The 14,566-nt window shown below is 51.2% G+C and overlaps 1 protein-coding gene across 1 annotated transcript; it reads left to right on the top strand.

Annotated features, from left to right (window-relative positions):
* Positions 1 to 14,147, top strand: PIGS (phosphatidylinositol glycan anchor biosynthesis class S). Its single transcript, XM_087955618.1, has 12 exons — positions 1 to 301; positions 483 to 622; positions 2,581 to 2,692; positions 3,614 to 3,703; positions 3,923 to 4,014; positions 5,341 to 5,551; positions 9,120 to 9,262; positions 9,347 to 9,461; positions 11,584 to 11,729; positions 11,925 to 12,025; positions 13,194 to 13,404; positions 13,487 to 14,147. Exons 2-12 carry the CDS (start codon positions 524 to 526, stop codon positions 13,760 to 13,762), a joined length of 1,596 nt encoding a protein of 531 aa, XP_087811744.1. The 5' UTR covers positions 1 to 301; positions 483 to 523; the 3' UTR covers positions 13,763 to 14,147.
* The last annotated feature ends 419 nt before the right edge of the window (positions 14,148 to 14,566 follow it).

Genomic DNA, 14,566 nt, shown 5'->3' with positions numbered 1-14,566 from the left:
CTCTCTTTGCTAGTTGCGGCTCTGGAGGGAGCCTAATAAGTTCCTCCGAGCTCCGTCCAGCCCCGCCCGCTTTCCCTCCCTGCCCTTCCTTAAGATGGGCAAACGCTCCTTCACGCGGCGTGTGTCCTTTCGAGCCTTTGATTGGACGCTCCCGCTTGCCGATCGGGCGAGGCTCCTTTCCATTGGCTGGCTTTCGTTCCAAGCGTCGTAACTCCGCCCCCGCGCCGGCCGGGCTCGAAGGCGGCTTCCGCGCGGAGCGATGGCGGCCGAGGCGAGAGCGCGGCGGCCCGGGATGCGGCAGGTGCGGAGCTGGGGGCGGGTGGGGGTGGTAGTCGGCAGGGGGTGCTACTGTGACCCTCCCCGCGCCGGGTCCCCTTGGCGGGGGCGGGGGCTCCCCCCTTGCCCACTGGGGTGGGTCCTGCGGAACTCCCCGCCACGGGCGAGGCGGGAATGAACGGGGGCTTCCCTTTTCCGCCCTGCAGAGAAGGCGCGGGGCAAGCAGGCCGCCCTCTCCTTCGCCGCCATGGCCGTCCTGGTGGGGCTGCCCCTCTGGTGGAAGACGACCGAGACCTACCGGGCGGCGCTGCCGGACTCCGAGATCGCCGCGCTGGACGCGCTTCTGGTGAGAAAGGACTCCCGGCCCCATCAGCCCCAGCCTTTCGGTGGCTGTGGGCGATGGGAGTTGTAGTCCAGGACCCCTGGGGCTGGCTGCTGCGCTGGAGGCGGGCAGCTTTCGAACACCGCTCCCTGCCCAGCCTGCCCTTTGACCCCGAAGGACTGACCAGGGACCCTGGACTCACCCCTTCTGGCTGTGGCTTAGATTGAGAAATTTGGACGGACACGCTCCCCGAAACAAGCCACAGACTCAGATTACAGATTAACAGAGTTGGAAGGGATTTTGGAGGTCATCTAGTCCAACCCCCTGCCCAGGCGGGAGACCCTACACCATTTCTGACAAATGGCAGTCCAATCTCTTCTTGGAAGCCTCTATTGATGGCGCTCCCACAACTTCTGAAGGCAACTTCTGTTCCATGGGTGGATTGTTCTCACTGTCAGAAAGTTTCTCCTTATTTCCAGGTTGAGTCTCCTTGGTCAGTTTCCATCCATTCTTCCTTGTCTGGCCTTCAGGTGCTTTAGAACAGGGGTCGCCAACCTTTTGGACCTCAGGGACCACCAAACTCATAATTTTAAATCCCAGGGACCACTAACTGGTTCTGTGGGTGTGGCCTAATTTGTGGGTGTGGCTTGGTGGTCTTGTGACTGGCTGGGCATGGCTTGTATGTAAATATTATATTTATATAAATATTGAATTTTTTATTAAAACAGAGCAACTTTTACCCAAAATCAGGCAAAGCAGGCAGGCAGATTGAGTTGCTCACAGAATCACAGATTCATTCAGAAATCTATCTATCTGCCATTGGCTAGCTCAGTCTGTCACATAAAATTTGCTTGCAAGCAAACTCACAAAATTAACTCACAACACACCATGTATGTAAATATTGAATTTTTTTTATTAAAAAAGCAACTTTTATCCAAATTTGGCAAAGCAGGCAGATTGAGTTGCTCACAGAATCACAGAATCATTCAGTGATCTATCTATCTGCCATCGGCTAGCTCAGTCTCTCAAATTTGCTTGCCGTGAGTCTGCACTGAATTTGCTTCAGTCCTAAGGGAGGTTCGGCTGTGCTTAGCTAGAAAGCAAGAAATCCAACCATTTCCTGCTTCCTAGCTAATCTAAATCTCCCGGCACAGCAGAACAGAGGATGGTTGGAAAAAGGAAAAAAAAGCAATTTAGCAGGCAAGTTTGCCGAGTAAGGAGTGAGTGAACGGGGAGGGTTTCTGCAGGCCATGTGGGCTGAGCAGCCTTGTGTTTCTGCGCAGTCTGGATTAATTGCTTTTGGGGGGTGCTCCTGGGGTGAGATTTCTCTGAGGCACACCAAAATTTTCTCACGGCCTACCAGTGGGCTACAGCCCACCGGTTGGCGACCGCTGCTTTAGAAAATAGCTTCACCCCCTCCTCCTCTCTGGGGCAGCCCCTCAAATATTGGAAGATGCTCTCCTGTCTCCCCTGGTCCTTTTGCTCATTAAAATCAGATTAAAGTCAGATTAACAGAATTGGAAGGGACCTTGTAGGTCATCTAGTCCAACCCCTCTCCCTCCAATATTGGAAGATGCTCTCCTGTCTCCCCTGGTCCTTCTCTTCCTTAGACCAGCCAGGCCCAGTTCCTGCAACCGTTCATAGCATGTTTTAGCCTCCAGTCCCCTCATCCTCCTGGTTGCTCTTCTCTGCACTTTTTCTAGAGTCTCAACATCCTTTTTTATAATGTAAAAAAAAGATGTTGAGACTCTAGAAAAGGTGCAGAGATGAGCAAGACCGGCCATCCTAGACAGAAGATAATTCCCCTCGTGGGTGTGTGAAGCCACACTCCTTGTTTAAACCTAATTTCCTCAACCCGGAAGCCCTCTTACACGCCTTGGACAGCAGCTTTGAGGATTCCTGGCTGGTTTAAGGGCAGGGACCCGGGGGCCTTCCGCTGTCGTTGTGCCTCTTTTTGGCTCACGGGGCGCGCTCTGATTCAGTTCCAGCTGACGGTGCCCGTCTCGGTGGTGTTTGCCCAGGGGGTCCTCCCGAAAGACCAGGAGCACAAAGTCCCCTTCCAGCAGGTGCAGGAGATGGAGATCCCCTTGAATGGTAAGGGGTTCTAGGTGGGCGGGGGGGCTGGTACTTCTGGGCTGGGGCTGGCGTGGCACACAAGCCTTGACAGCTGGCCTTTCAGCCAGCGCTGCAGACCTGAGCTGTGGTGTGAGGCCAGGCTCCCCTGGTCTGGTGCTCAAAGTGGCTGGGCCACATGGGCTTTGGATTTGGGGTCAGCCATCCCAGAGAGAGAGAGAGAAGAAAGAAAGACAAAAAGAGAGGGAGAAAGAGGAAAGGAGAGAAAGAGGGAAAGAAAGGAAAAGGAAAAGAAAGAAAGAGAAGGAAAGGTAGAGAAAAAGAGATAGAGAGAAAGAGAAGAGAGAAAGAAAGAGTAAAGGAGAGAAAGGGAAAGAAGAAAAGAAGAAAGAAAGAGAAGGAAAGGTAGAGAAACAGAGAGAAAAAGAGGGAAAGAGAGAAAGAGAAAGAAGAGAAAAAGAAAAAGAAATCAGATAAAGAGAAAAAGGGGAGGAAAAACAAAAAGGAAGAGAAAGAGAAGGAAAGACAAAAAGAAAAAAGAGAAGGAAAAAGAGATCAGATAAAAAAAGAGAAAGAGAGAAGGTCCAGAATAAATTCCCTGCTTCCATCTCACCTGTGGCGCCTGCAGCTTTCCCTGCCAACAGGAAGGGTGGCACCAGTCAGCGTGGGCACAGAGCATGCCAGAGGTGCAGGCAAAATATAATTTTCATGTCCATGAAACGGACGGCATATAAATGAATTAAACAGTTGCACCCCAGAGAAGCCTCCCCCCCCCCGGCCTCTGCAGTCCGTTGCCCTCCTCTCGCCCAGAGAGGCATGGGGGTCCTTGGACAGGATGCCTGCCTGCCTGCCTTTTACACGGAGCAGCCTCCTCCCACTTGGACGCGGCACCTGTCCTTTTCCTCCGCCAGGTGTTTAGTCCTCTCCCCCCTTTTGTTTCAGCCAAGACCGGTGTGGTTGCTCACTACGACCGTTCCTTTCGCCTCGCCACTTCCCAGGAGCAGGCGTTGCTGTTGCAGGCCTCGGTCCAAGGTAACGGCCGAGGGTGATGGGACAGAGTCCAGTTACGGCTCTGATTCGGACTGTGGGGGGAGGAGGGGGCTGTCCAGGTCCTGCCTGGCCACATCCAGGGACCGGAGCAGCCTCTTGGCCATCGGACCTGCTTCCCCAGAGCTCTGAGTGTGTGCCAGGAAAGGGGCCCCTCAGGGCTGGGTCCCCCTGGGTAGCTGAGTGTCGCCCCTCCTCTTCCAGAGGCGGACAAGGGGCTGCAGCCGGCGGAAGGGCTGCCTGTGGGCTCCCTCACCATCTACGTGATCCCCCACGGCTCTCTGCTCCTGCCCCAGGTAGGCTGTCCGGCGCCCTTCCTTCCTTCCTTAGTTTCCTTTATTGTCCTTGCACCCCGTACAACGAAATCAAACCCCATCTTCCATGTACAATTTATGGCCATGGAAATAAACACAAACACGCCTCCTTCGCATTTTGTACAATTGAATTGAAAACTCCTGATGTTGCCATTATATTGACCTCTAGGGTAGAATCCAACAGAGCTCCTGCCCTGGGATGGAAGCTGTTTTTCAGCCTGCTTGTCCTTGTTTTTATTATTATCCTGTACCGTCTGCCAGATGGTCATAGTTCAAAAAAAGGATTCCCAGGATGAGATGGATCTTTGAGGATGTTTTGAACTTTCTTAAGACAGCGGGAGCTATGAAGCTCTTCCAAAGAGGGGAGAGGGCAACCCAGGATCCTCTGGGCAATGACATTAACCCTCTGGAGTGCTTTCCTACCTGCCCCTGTGCAATTGGCAAACCACACAGAGGTGCAGTAAGCTAAGATACTCTCTCTCGTGCAGCGGTAGAAGGTCACCAGCAGTTTCCCATCCAATAGTTGTTTCCTGAGAACAAGAGTTTGGCAGAAAATCCCCAACCTTGCGGAAGATGGAACCGTCCTCGTTTTGCAACGGAGCATTTAGAAACAGCGCTCCGTGCCGGGCCTGTGCAAATTCCCCTCGGAGGGGCGGTCAGTCATTTGGCCCCATCCAGCTGGCCGAGGGCCAAAGGCCGCTGGCAAGTCTGTCTTAACAGATAACAGATAAACAGAGTTGGAAGGGACCTTGTAGGTCATCTAGTCCAACCCCTTGCCCAAGCAGGAGACCCCACACCATTTCTCACAGGTGGGAGTCCAGTCTCCTCTTGAGAGCCTCCAGGGATGAAGCTCCCACAACTTCCAAAGGCAACTTCTGCTCCACGGGTTGATTGTTCTCACTGTCAGAAAATTCCTCCTTAGTTCCAGGTTGAATCTCTCCTTGATCAGTTTCTATCCATTCTTCCTTGTCTGGCCTTCGGGGGCTTTGGAGAATAGCTTGACCCCTTCCTCCTCTCTGTGGCAGCCCCTCAAATACTAGAAGGCTGCTCTCCTGTCTCCCCTGGTCCTTCTCTTCACCAGACTAGCCAGGCCCAGTTCCTGCAACTGTTCATCGTATGTTTCAGCCTCCAGTCCCCTCATCCTCTTTCTTGCTCTTCTCTGCACTTTTTCCAGAGTCTCATCATCTGTTTTTGTACTGTGGTGACCAAAACTGCATGCAGGACTCTAGGTGTGGCCCTTACTCAGGCTTTACAGGGTGGGATTAGTGCCTCCCTGGATCTCGATAGCTCTTGGTCTCCTTCCGGCAGGGCTCAGAGATGTACATTGGGAAGCACCGGAGCGCCATCCTCAGGTGCCCCCCGGGGGCAAAGGACCTGCTGGGGGCCCTGAACGACCGGCTGCAGCAGCTGATCCAGGCCATGTCCTTCGCCCCCGAGACCCTCGTGGAGGCCCTGGCCGACCGAGTCCCATTGGGCCAGCCGGGAGCCGAGTGGAAGCGCCCCTTCAAGTCCAGTTTCGGTATGGCCAGACCCTGGGAATGGGGGGGGGGAGAGGGGAAGCTTGAAGGAGAGGGGGGCAGCCCCCACCCCACTGCATCAGGTCCTTCTCCATTTTTTTTAACAATATTTTTTTATCTTTCAGTTTCAAAAACACAAACGTTTCATTTTTCTTTTTTTTCTCAAGCATTGTGTCTGGGCTTAAACACCCCTTTGCCATTTCCATCACCATTTACAACAGGGGTCCCCAACCTTGGCAACTTTAAGACTTGTGGACTTCAACTCCCAGAATTCTGGGAGTTGAAGTCCACAAGTCTTAAAATTGCCAAGTTTGGAGACCTCTGATTTACAAGGTCATTGACGTTCACATTGATATTCTCTAAGCTTAGAATTAAGATAACATCGCACAGCTAAACATTATACAGCTCTTCTAATGATGATATAGAAATTATATCTTATTGTTCTCATCCTACATATAGATAGATAGAATACTTTATTGGCCAAGTGTGATTGGACACACAAGGAATTTGTCTTTAGTGCATAAACTCAGTGTACATAAAAGGTACCGTATTTGCCGGCGTATAAGACGACTTTTTTGCCCTGAAAAACATGCCTCCAAGTGGGGGGTCGTCTTATACGCCGGGAGGACTCCGACTCCCACTTCGAGCTTGAGTTGCAGCCAGGAGGGAGGCTGGGGGAGCGGTGTGTGTGTGTGTGTGTGTGTGTGTGTGTGTGTGTGTGTGTGGCGGGTGTCACTCGCCACGCGCTGCACAACCTTTCCCCCTTTTCCTTCCTTAGCGGTGTGGGGAGGAGAGGATTCGAAGATCCTCACGTGCGGCGTACTTTTTCTTTTTTTCTTTTTGCACGCAGGTTTTGCATGCGGGCAGCTGTAGGTTAAGGATGGGGAGCCCCGGGTGGGTTATCAGGTTTTACGGTGCTTCCAACATGTGCGAACGGTGGGAGAGCGGAGAAGAGAGCGAGCGAGCGCCCCGCTGTGTGAAATCCTGCCGTCAAAGCAACACTGGGGGAGGCAGGGTATAAATTTACCAGGTTAATGTAGCAATGGTGATTAATGCCCAGAACATTGTTTGCGGGTATTGGGGTGTGTGTGTGTGTGTGTGGTGGTGGTGAGAGAGAGGTTGTCCTTTGAATGCGGAAAAGTAGGTGTGACCTTGTGTAGGAAAATAAAGAGATCCTTTTTAGCGTGTTTGGCTTCTTTGCCTCCCCTCGTTCGTTTTGACGTGGAGATAATGGCCTTCGGGCGGGAGGGAAGAAAACGGTAGCTGGATCATTTCAAATTTCACTTACTCTCCTGCCTCCCTTCAATATGTCTGAGCGACTCCAGATACTGGAAGACTTTTTGAATGAAAGTGTTACCTCCATATATTTTTTTAAAGAGGGCCACTTGGGGAAAAAAAAAGATTCTAAGGAATTCCTTGTTTCTTGATTAAAGAGAAGGCATTGAATATACTGTTCCTTGGCAGCCTTTTCAGTGTCCGGGTTTTTGGTGTGTGTGTGTGTGAGAGAGAGAGAGAGAGAGAGAGAGATCAGCTGTATTGAGAAGAGAACGTTTCCTGTGTTCTCATTTTATTTACAACATATTTTACGCTTAATGGTAAGCAATGAAAAATATTTTTAAAACTCATTTCTAAACTCCATAGCTATTTGCATATTCTTGGTTCAAAATTGGATTAGCTCATTTCAAAATTGTCCAAAGCAGAAAAGTGCGTAAAAAAAAAAAAATGCAAAAGTGGAAGGTGTGTGGAAGAGGGGTAGTCTTATACGGCGAGTATATAACAAACTCTATATTTTGAGTGGAAATGTTGGGGGTCGTCTTATACGCCCAGTCGTCTTATACGCCGGCAAATACGGTACATTCGTCAAGAGTCAAGAATCATCAGGTACAACACTTAGTGATAGTCATGGGGTACAATAAGAATAGAATAGAAGGATATAGGAATAGAATTTAAATAGAATGGGATGGGATAGAATAGAACAGAATAGAATAGAATAAAATTCTTTATTGGCCAAGTGTGACTGGACCCACAAGGAATTTGTCTTGGTGCAAATGCTCTCAGTGTACATAAAAGAAAAGATACATTCATCAAGAGTCAAGAATCATCAGGTCCAACACTTAATAATCGTCATAGGATAGAATAGAATAAATAGAATAGAATAGAATAGAATAGAATAGAATAGAATTCTTTATTGGCCAAGTGTGATTAGACACACAAGGAATTTGTCTGGTGCAAATGCTCTCAGTGCACATAAAAAGAAAAGATACATTCGTCAAGAATCATCAGGTCCAACACTTAATGTTAGTCACAGGGTACAATAAGCAATCAGATCATACTAGGAAGCAGTCAATATAAATCGTAAAGAGACAAGCGACAAAGTTACAGTCCTACAGTCATAAGTATATAATAACAATTGTTGTCTTTTTTCTATATCTTTATTTTCTAGTCTCCTTGATTCTTCATTTCCAAAATTCCCTTTTTATTCTCCAATAACCATTGATAAAATATTTTCCACATCATATAATATTCAAGATTGCTCTTTCCCCTTGGTTGCCAGTCTATTCATCTCTGCACATACTCTAATACTTTCCTGATTACTCAGTCCTTCTCCGAAAGGGTTAACCTCTCCCCGCTCCCAACCTCTGCGCATGCCATGCGTTCAATGTACAAATAAAAATAAAAATACAGGGGCTCATCAATTTATCACCATAATTGAGCCCAGAGTTTCTGTTGTTGTTGAGTGAGTTCACATGTCCTTCCCATCCCAACGGGCCTGTTTTCAGCCCTCCCAGCCAGTCACACCCCAAGAAAACCCTGGAGGTTTGTAACCTGAGATTGGACAGACATTTGTCTAAACGGGGTGTAGGACTTCCTGCCTGATCAGGGGGTTGGACTAGGGGTCTCCAACCTAATTTTTATTGCTTTTTCACCTTTTACACATATTGATCTTGACTTTAACAGTACTGTGTCATCATCATTATACAAGTTATTATACATACCGATTTCATGTAAATATCTAACATAATCAGAGTTGGAAGGGACCTTGTAGGTCATCTAGTCCAACCCCGCACCCAAGCGGGAGGCCCTACACCATTTCTGACAAATGGTAGTCCAGTCTCTTCTTGAAGGTCTCAAGTGATTTTCTTATTTCCTTTATCTTTCTATTGTTCGACCATTTATACCAATTACCCCCAGATTTTGTAATACTCCGACTCTTCTTTCTCTGTTAGTTTTAATGTCAATTTGTCCATTTCGGCACAATCTAGAATCTTTTGAATTACTAATTCTTCAGAAGGCATTTCATTTGGTTTCCAACATGGTGCGTAAACTATTCTTGATGCTGTCAAAATATGTAGTAACCTATATTTAATCTTCCTATAATTCCCCTTACAAAAACAACTCCAGTTTAAATTCTGTTCGCTCTTCCGCTGCCTCTGGTAGCCATATTTTAGACCAATATTTTTGGGCTTCCGGGCATGACCACCACATATGATAGAAGGTACCTTGTTCTCTTTAACGGGCCTGGGGAGGCTCCTGACATCTCCCTCCCCCCGATTCCTGGTTCCCCTGCAGGATATGAGATCACCTTCAGTTTGCTGAACCCCGACCCCAAGGCCCACGACGTGCACTGGGACATCGAGGGGGCCCTCCAGCGCTTCGTGAAGCCCCTCCTGGAGAAGCTGAGCCCGCTGGCCGAATTCTCGGTGGACTCTCAAGTGGGTGAGGCCAGAGGCCGTGGGGGGCAGCCAGACCCTCTGCCCGGCCCAGGCTGATGGGCCCTGTTTCTCTCCCCACCCCAGATCCTCTACTACGCAGCGCTGGGAGTTACGCCCCGCTTTGATTCTGCTTCCGCCAGCTACACCCTGAGCGTGCACAGTCTCCCGCACGTCATTAACCCCGTGGAGGCCCGGCTGGGTAAGCCAAGGGGACGCCATCTCAGTTTGGGAACTTGCTAAGGGCCCCCCCACTCCCCAATGGGGCCTCCCCGGTCTTGGGCAGAGGGCCGGCCTGGGGCAATGGGTTGGTGGCTGTACGGCTGGATCGGAAAATAATATATTTGTCCTAGTTTAATTCAAAATAGCAGGATCAGATGGAAAGGAGGCCACCAGGAGATCCGGGGCTGAGGTTAGGGCTGGGAAGGAAAGGCCTCTTTCCAACAGTTGCCAAGAAGACTTCAGAAATGGGCTCTTCTTCCTTCCTTCCTTCCTTCCTTCCTTCCTTCCTTCCTTCCTTCCTTCCTTCCTTCCATCCATCCATCCATCCATCCATCCATCCATCCATCCATCCACAGTTGCCAAGAAGACTACAGAAATGGGCCCTTCTTCCTTCCTTTCTTTCTTTCTTTCTTCCTTCCTTCCTTCCTTCCTTCCTTCCTTCCTTCCTTCCTTCCTTCCTTCCTTCCTTCCTTCCATCCATCCATCCATCCATCCATCCATCCATCCACAGTTGCCAAGAAGACTACAGAAATGGGCCCTCCCTCCTTCCTTCCTTCCTTCCTTCCTTCCTTCCTTCCTTCCTTCCTTCCTTCCTTCCTTCCATCCATCCATCCATCCACAGTTGCCAAGAAGACTACAGAAATGGGCCCTCCTTCCTTCCTTCCTTCCTTCCTTCCTTCCTTCCTTCCTTCCTTCCTTCCTTCCTTCCTTCCATCCATCCTTCCTTCCTTCCTTCCTTCCTTCCTTCCTTCCTTCCATCCTTCCTTCCTTCCTTCCTTCCTTCCTTCCTTCCTTCCTTCCATCCATCCATCCATCCATCCATCCATCCACAGTTGCCAAGAAGACTACAGAAATGGGCCCTCCTTCCTTCCTTCCTTCCTTCCTTCCTTCCTTCCTTCCTTCCTTCCTTCCTTCCTTCCTTCCTTCCTTCCTTCCATCCATCCATCCATCCATCCATCCATCCTTCCATCCATCCATCCATCCATCCATCCATCCATCCATCCATCCATCCATCCACAGTTGCCAAGAAGACTTCAGAAATGGGCCTTCCTTCCTTCCTTCCTTCCTTCCTTCCTTCCTTCCTTCCTTCCCTTCCCTTCCCTTCCTTCCCTTCCCTTCCCTTCCCTTCCCTTCCCTTCCCTCCCTTCCTTCCCTTCCCTTCCCTTCCCTTCCCTTCCCTTCCCTTCCCTTCTCTCCTCCCATCCATCCATCCATCCATCCACTTTTTATAGCCAGCCACCCATCACAGCCGAGTGATTTGGGGTGGCTTACAATTCCAAAACTACAAAAAGAAACAATAAAAAGAGGATTTTTGCTCCAAACCCAGCCCAGTCATTCTTCTTCTTTGAGTGGGTTGTAAGAGCCCATAAACCTGGGTCGATTCCATACACCTGTGTTTCTCACCTAGAGGTCTACCTGTATCCCCAGGGTCACCTGAGTAGTGCAAAGAAGGCTGCAGACACATTTTGCACTCCTCGAGTGACCCTGAGGATATAGATAGACCTCCAGGTAACCTCAACGGCCCTCTAAAACAGGGTTCTCCAAACTTGGCGACTTTAAGACTTGTGGACTTCAACTCCCAGAATTCCCCAGCCAGCAAAGCTGGCTGGGGAATTCTGGGAGTTGAAGTCCACAAGTCTTAAAGTCGCCCAGTTTGGAGAACCCTGCTCTCAAAGGATGCAAACGACCAGCTTTGTCTGCAAGGAGTAGAAATCCTTCCATTCCTCACCCTCCAGTCAGAGCTGAAGAAGCTTCTTGGATGGGAAGCGAAACGTCTTCAAAGAAAAACAAGGTCTAGTTGCCTTTTGGGGGAAAAACACACCTTTGGGACACAGGTCTTAAAAGTTGCCACGGTTGAGGAACGCTCCCTGAGGCCATGCCAGAGAGTAGTCTATCTCACCTGGATCTTGAAACGCCCCCCAGAGGGGGGACTCCCGCAACTCAACGGGCGGGGCGGGGGTGGTGGGCGCTTCCTCCTTCTGAGTCCAGCTGTCCTTCTGCCCTCGCCGGCCATTCTTCCCTCGGGCATCCCAGGGAATTGACCTGCGGCTCCTTCCTCCCCCTGGGACAGGTGAGTCCAACCTCTCGGTCTTCCTTTGCAGGTTCCAGCGCGGCTTCCCTGTATCCCGTCCTCAACTTCCTGCTCTACGTCCCTGAGCGGCTGCATTCGCCCCTCTACATTCGCGGGAAGGACGGGGCCCCCGTGCCCAGCAACGCCTTCCACAGCCCCCGCTGGGGCGGGATCATGGTGAGGGTGGGCACGGCGTGTGGGCCCCGTCAGAGACAATTGGTCTCCTTTGGAGGGTGGGGGAGTTGAACCGGGTTTCTGCCCCAGCAAAGGCCAGCGGAGAAAGAGCGGGGGGGTGTCCTTTGGGGGCATCTGGAGGGGGGCACAGGCTCTGCTTCCATTCTGAGCTGCTGCTGCTGCTGCCCTTTTCGCCAGGTCTACAACCTTGAGCCCGAAGGCGCCAACAAGACCTCCCTGCCCAGGAAGGTGGAGGTGGACATGGTGCGCACGATGGAGGTCTTCCTGGCCCAGCTGCGGTGAGGACTGCCTGGGGGTGTTTTTGGGGTGGGGGCTGTCTTGGTGAACTCTCCGTTCAGGCAGGAGATAGTGGGCACTGTCAGGATTCCGGCAGTTACTCCAATTAAATCATGAGCCTTGAGTCACACTCCCAAAACTAAAGAGGATTTATTTGAAGTTAACATTCTACCTCCAGCATTATAACCTGGGCATAGCCGACTCTGAGATACCTTATTCACTGTCACCCTTGATCCTGCTTCCCACCCCCCACCCCTCTGGGTGTATCATCCAACAAAAAACGTCCACAGCCAAGAGTCATCAATCCTGCTCTCCAATTACATTTTTGCACGGCCGAAGCTTCAATCCTCTAATCGGTCTCTGAAGAAAATATGAATGGAATGTCCTTTCGATTCCACACTGCCGCCTGCTCTTTGAAACTCCCCCCCACTTATTTATTTTATTTATTTATTTATTTATTTGATTTGCCAATTGTTTACAAGATAATAAGTATAAGTGTATACATAGTTGTGAATACATGAAATGGGTACATATAAGAAAAATAAAAGAAGAATAAGAGAAACAATAGGACAGGGACGGTAGGCACGTTGGTGCGCTTATGCACGCCCCTACAGACCTCTTAGGAAAGGGGTGAGGTCAATAATAGACAGTCTAAGGTTAAAGTTTTTGGGGGTTTGGGGAAGAAACCACAGAGTCAGGTAGAGTATTCCAGACATTGACCACTCTGTGGCTGAAGTCGTATTTCCTGCAATCAAGTTTGGTGCGGTTTACTTTGAGTTTGTATCTATTGTGTGCTCTTGTTTTGTTATGGTTGAAGCTGAAGTATTCATTGACAGGTAGGACATTGCAATGTATGATTTTGTATACCATGCTTAAGTCAGACCGAAGACGTTCTTTCCGTTGCCAACTATAAAACGTGTATACAAAATGTTTGATGAGTTGACAGGCGCCCTTTGAGACCTCTGCTCTAGCGGCTTCCCTGAGGGTTATTGTTATGGGTCTACACCTCTTTAGCCAGCCTGACCGCTGGCCAGAAAGTTGACCAGCCAGACAATCATAAAGCAGCAGGGCTCTGCCGCTGCCCGCCAGGCCTTTCCGCCCCCACCCCAAAAATGCTCTGGGGTTTTGCCCCCCCTCCCCGGTGACGTTTTGCCTCCCTGCCTTCCCCAGGCTGTTGTTCGGCATCTCCTCCGGCCCCCTGCCCGAAGGGGCTTTGCTGGAGAGCCCTGGGAACGAGGGCCTGGCGGACTGGGAGCTGGACCGCCTGCTGTGGAGCCGGACGGTGGAGAATGTGGCCACCGTCTCCACCACGCTGACCTCGCTGGCTCAGCTGCTGGACAAGATCGGCAACATCGTCATCAAGGATGCCGTGGCCTCGGAGGTACGGGGGGGCTTGAGGCTCGGGAGGGGGGCTCTCAGGGGTCCTCAGGATGCCACATCGGTGCTCTTGCCCTCCCCCGCAGGTCTACCACGCGGTAGAGTCTGCCCGGCGGGCGATGACAGAGCTGAGCTTGGGCCGCCTGGACTCGGCCTTCCAGGCCAGCAAGGCTGCGGCCACCTCGTCCGAGCGGGCTTTCTTCGACCCCTCCCTCCTGCACCTGCTCTACTTCCCCGACGACCAGAAGTTCGCCATCTACATCCCGCTCTTCCTGCCCATGGCCGTCCCCATCCTTCTCTCGCTGGCCAAGATGGTTTGGGAGAGGAAGCAGCGCCAGAAGGAGCCCACCAAGATGGACTGAGGGGACGGGGTCTCTGGACGCCCGGGCAGCGGAGCAGACTCTTGCCTGGGCGGCTGCCCTGATGGTGGTCGGCCCGGACAGCATGGCGGAGCTCCCCGTTGGAGGAAGGGCGGGGCGGAGCTTTCCACGGGCTGCTCCTCTTAAGGGAGCGCGTCCCTTTCGCTGCGAACGAGCCCAAAGGACTTCAGGAACTCTCCTTAATGCTGGCCAGGCTGGACGGAGAGGCGACTCCGGCTCAAGGCTCAGCTGCCAGGGGTGCTGGGCGTTTCCCAGCTGATGCCCACGAGGCCTCTTGGAGGGCACAAGGGAGCGGAAGGGGGAGATCCCCCCCTTTGCCTCCCGAGCAAGCATCGGACCGATCTCCCATTAAAGTTGGCTTGGCTGACCGGTGGGAGCGCTGAGCCTCTTTTGCAGTTCGCTTGTGTGTTTTTGGAGCAGGGAAGGGGGAGCAGCCAGTGTGGAGGGGGGTTGACGGGCCGCTTGCAAATAAGGAAAGCTAAAATAGGTCTCGTTTCATGACAAGAAGGATCGGGAGGCAGGAGAGCAGAGTCTTCCAGTATCTCAGGGGCTGCCCCCAAAGAAGAGGGAGTCCAGCTATTCTCCAAAGCCCCCGAAGGGCAGGACGAGAAGCAACGGATGGAAACTGACCAAGGAGAGAGAAGCAACTGGAACGAAGGAGAAACTTCCTACCAGGGAGGACAGTTAACCAGTGGAACAGCCTGCCACCAGAAGTTATGAATGCTCTTATCACTGGAGGCTTTTAAGAAGAGATCGGACAGCTGCTTGTCTGGAACGGTTGAACAG

Source organism: Notechis scutatus, chromosome 1 (assembly GCF_049901735.1).
Source record: "Notechis scutatus isolate UNSWTSFEM ecotype Mainland chromosome 1, rNotScu1.2, whole genome shotgun sequence".
Classification (NCBI taxonomy): domain Eukaryota; kingdom Metazoa; phylum Chordata; class Lepidosauria; order Squamata; family Elapidae; genus Notechis; species Notechis scutatus.
Note: the sequence above shows the minus strand (reverse complement) of the source record. Positions and strands in the feature narration are given on the sequence as shown.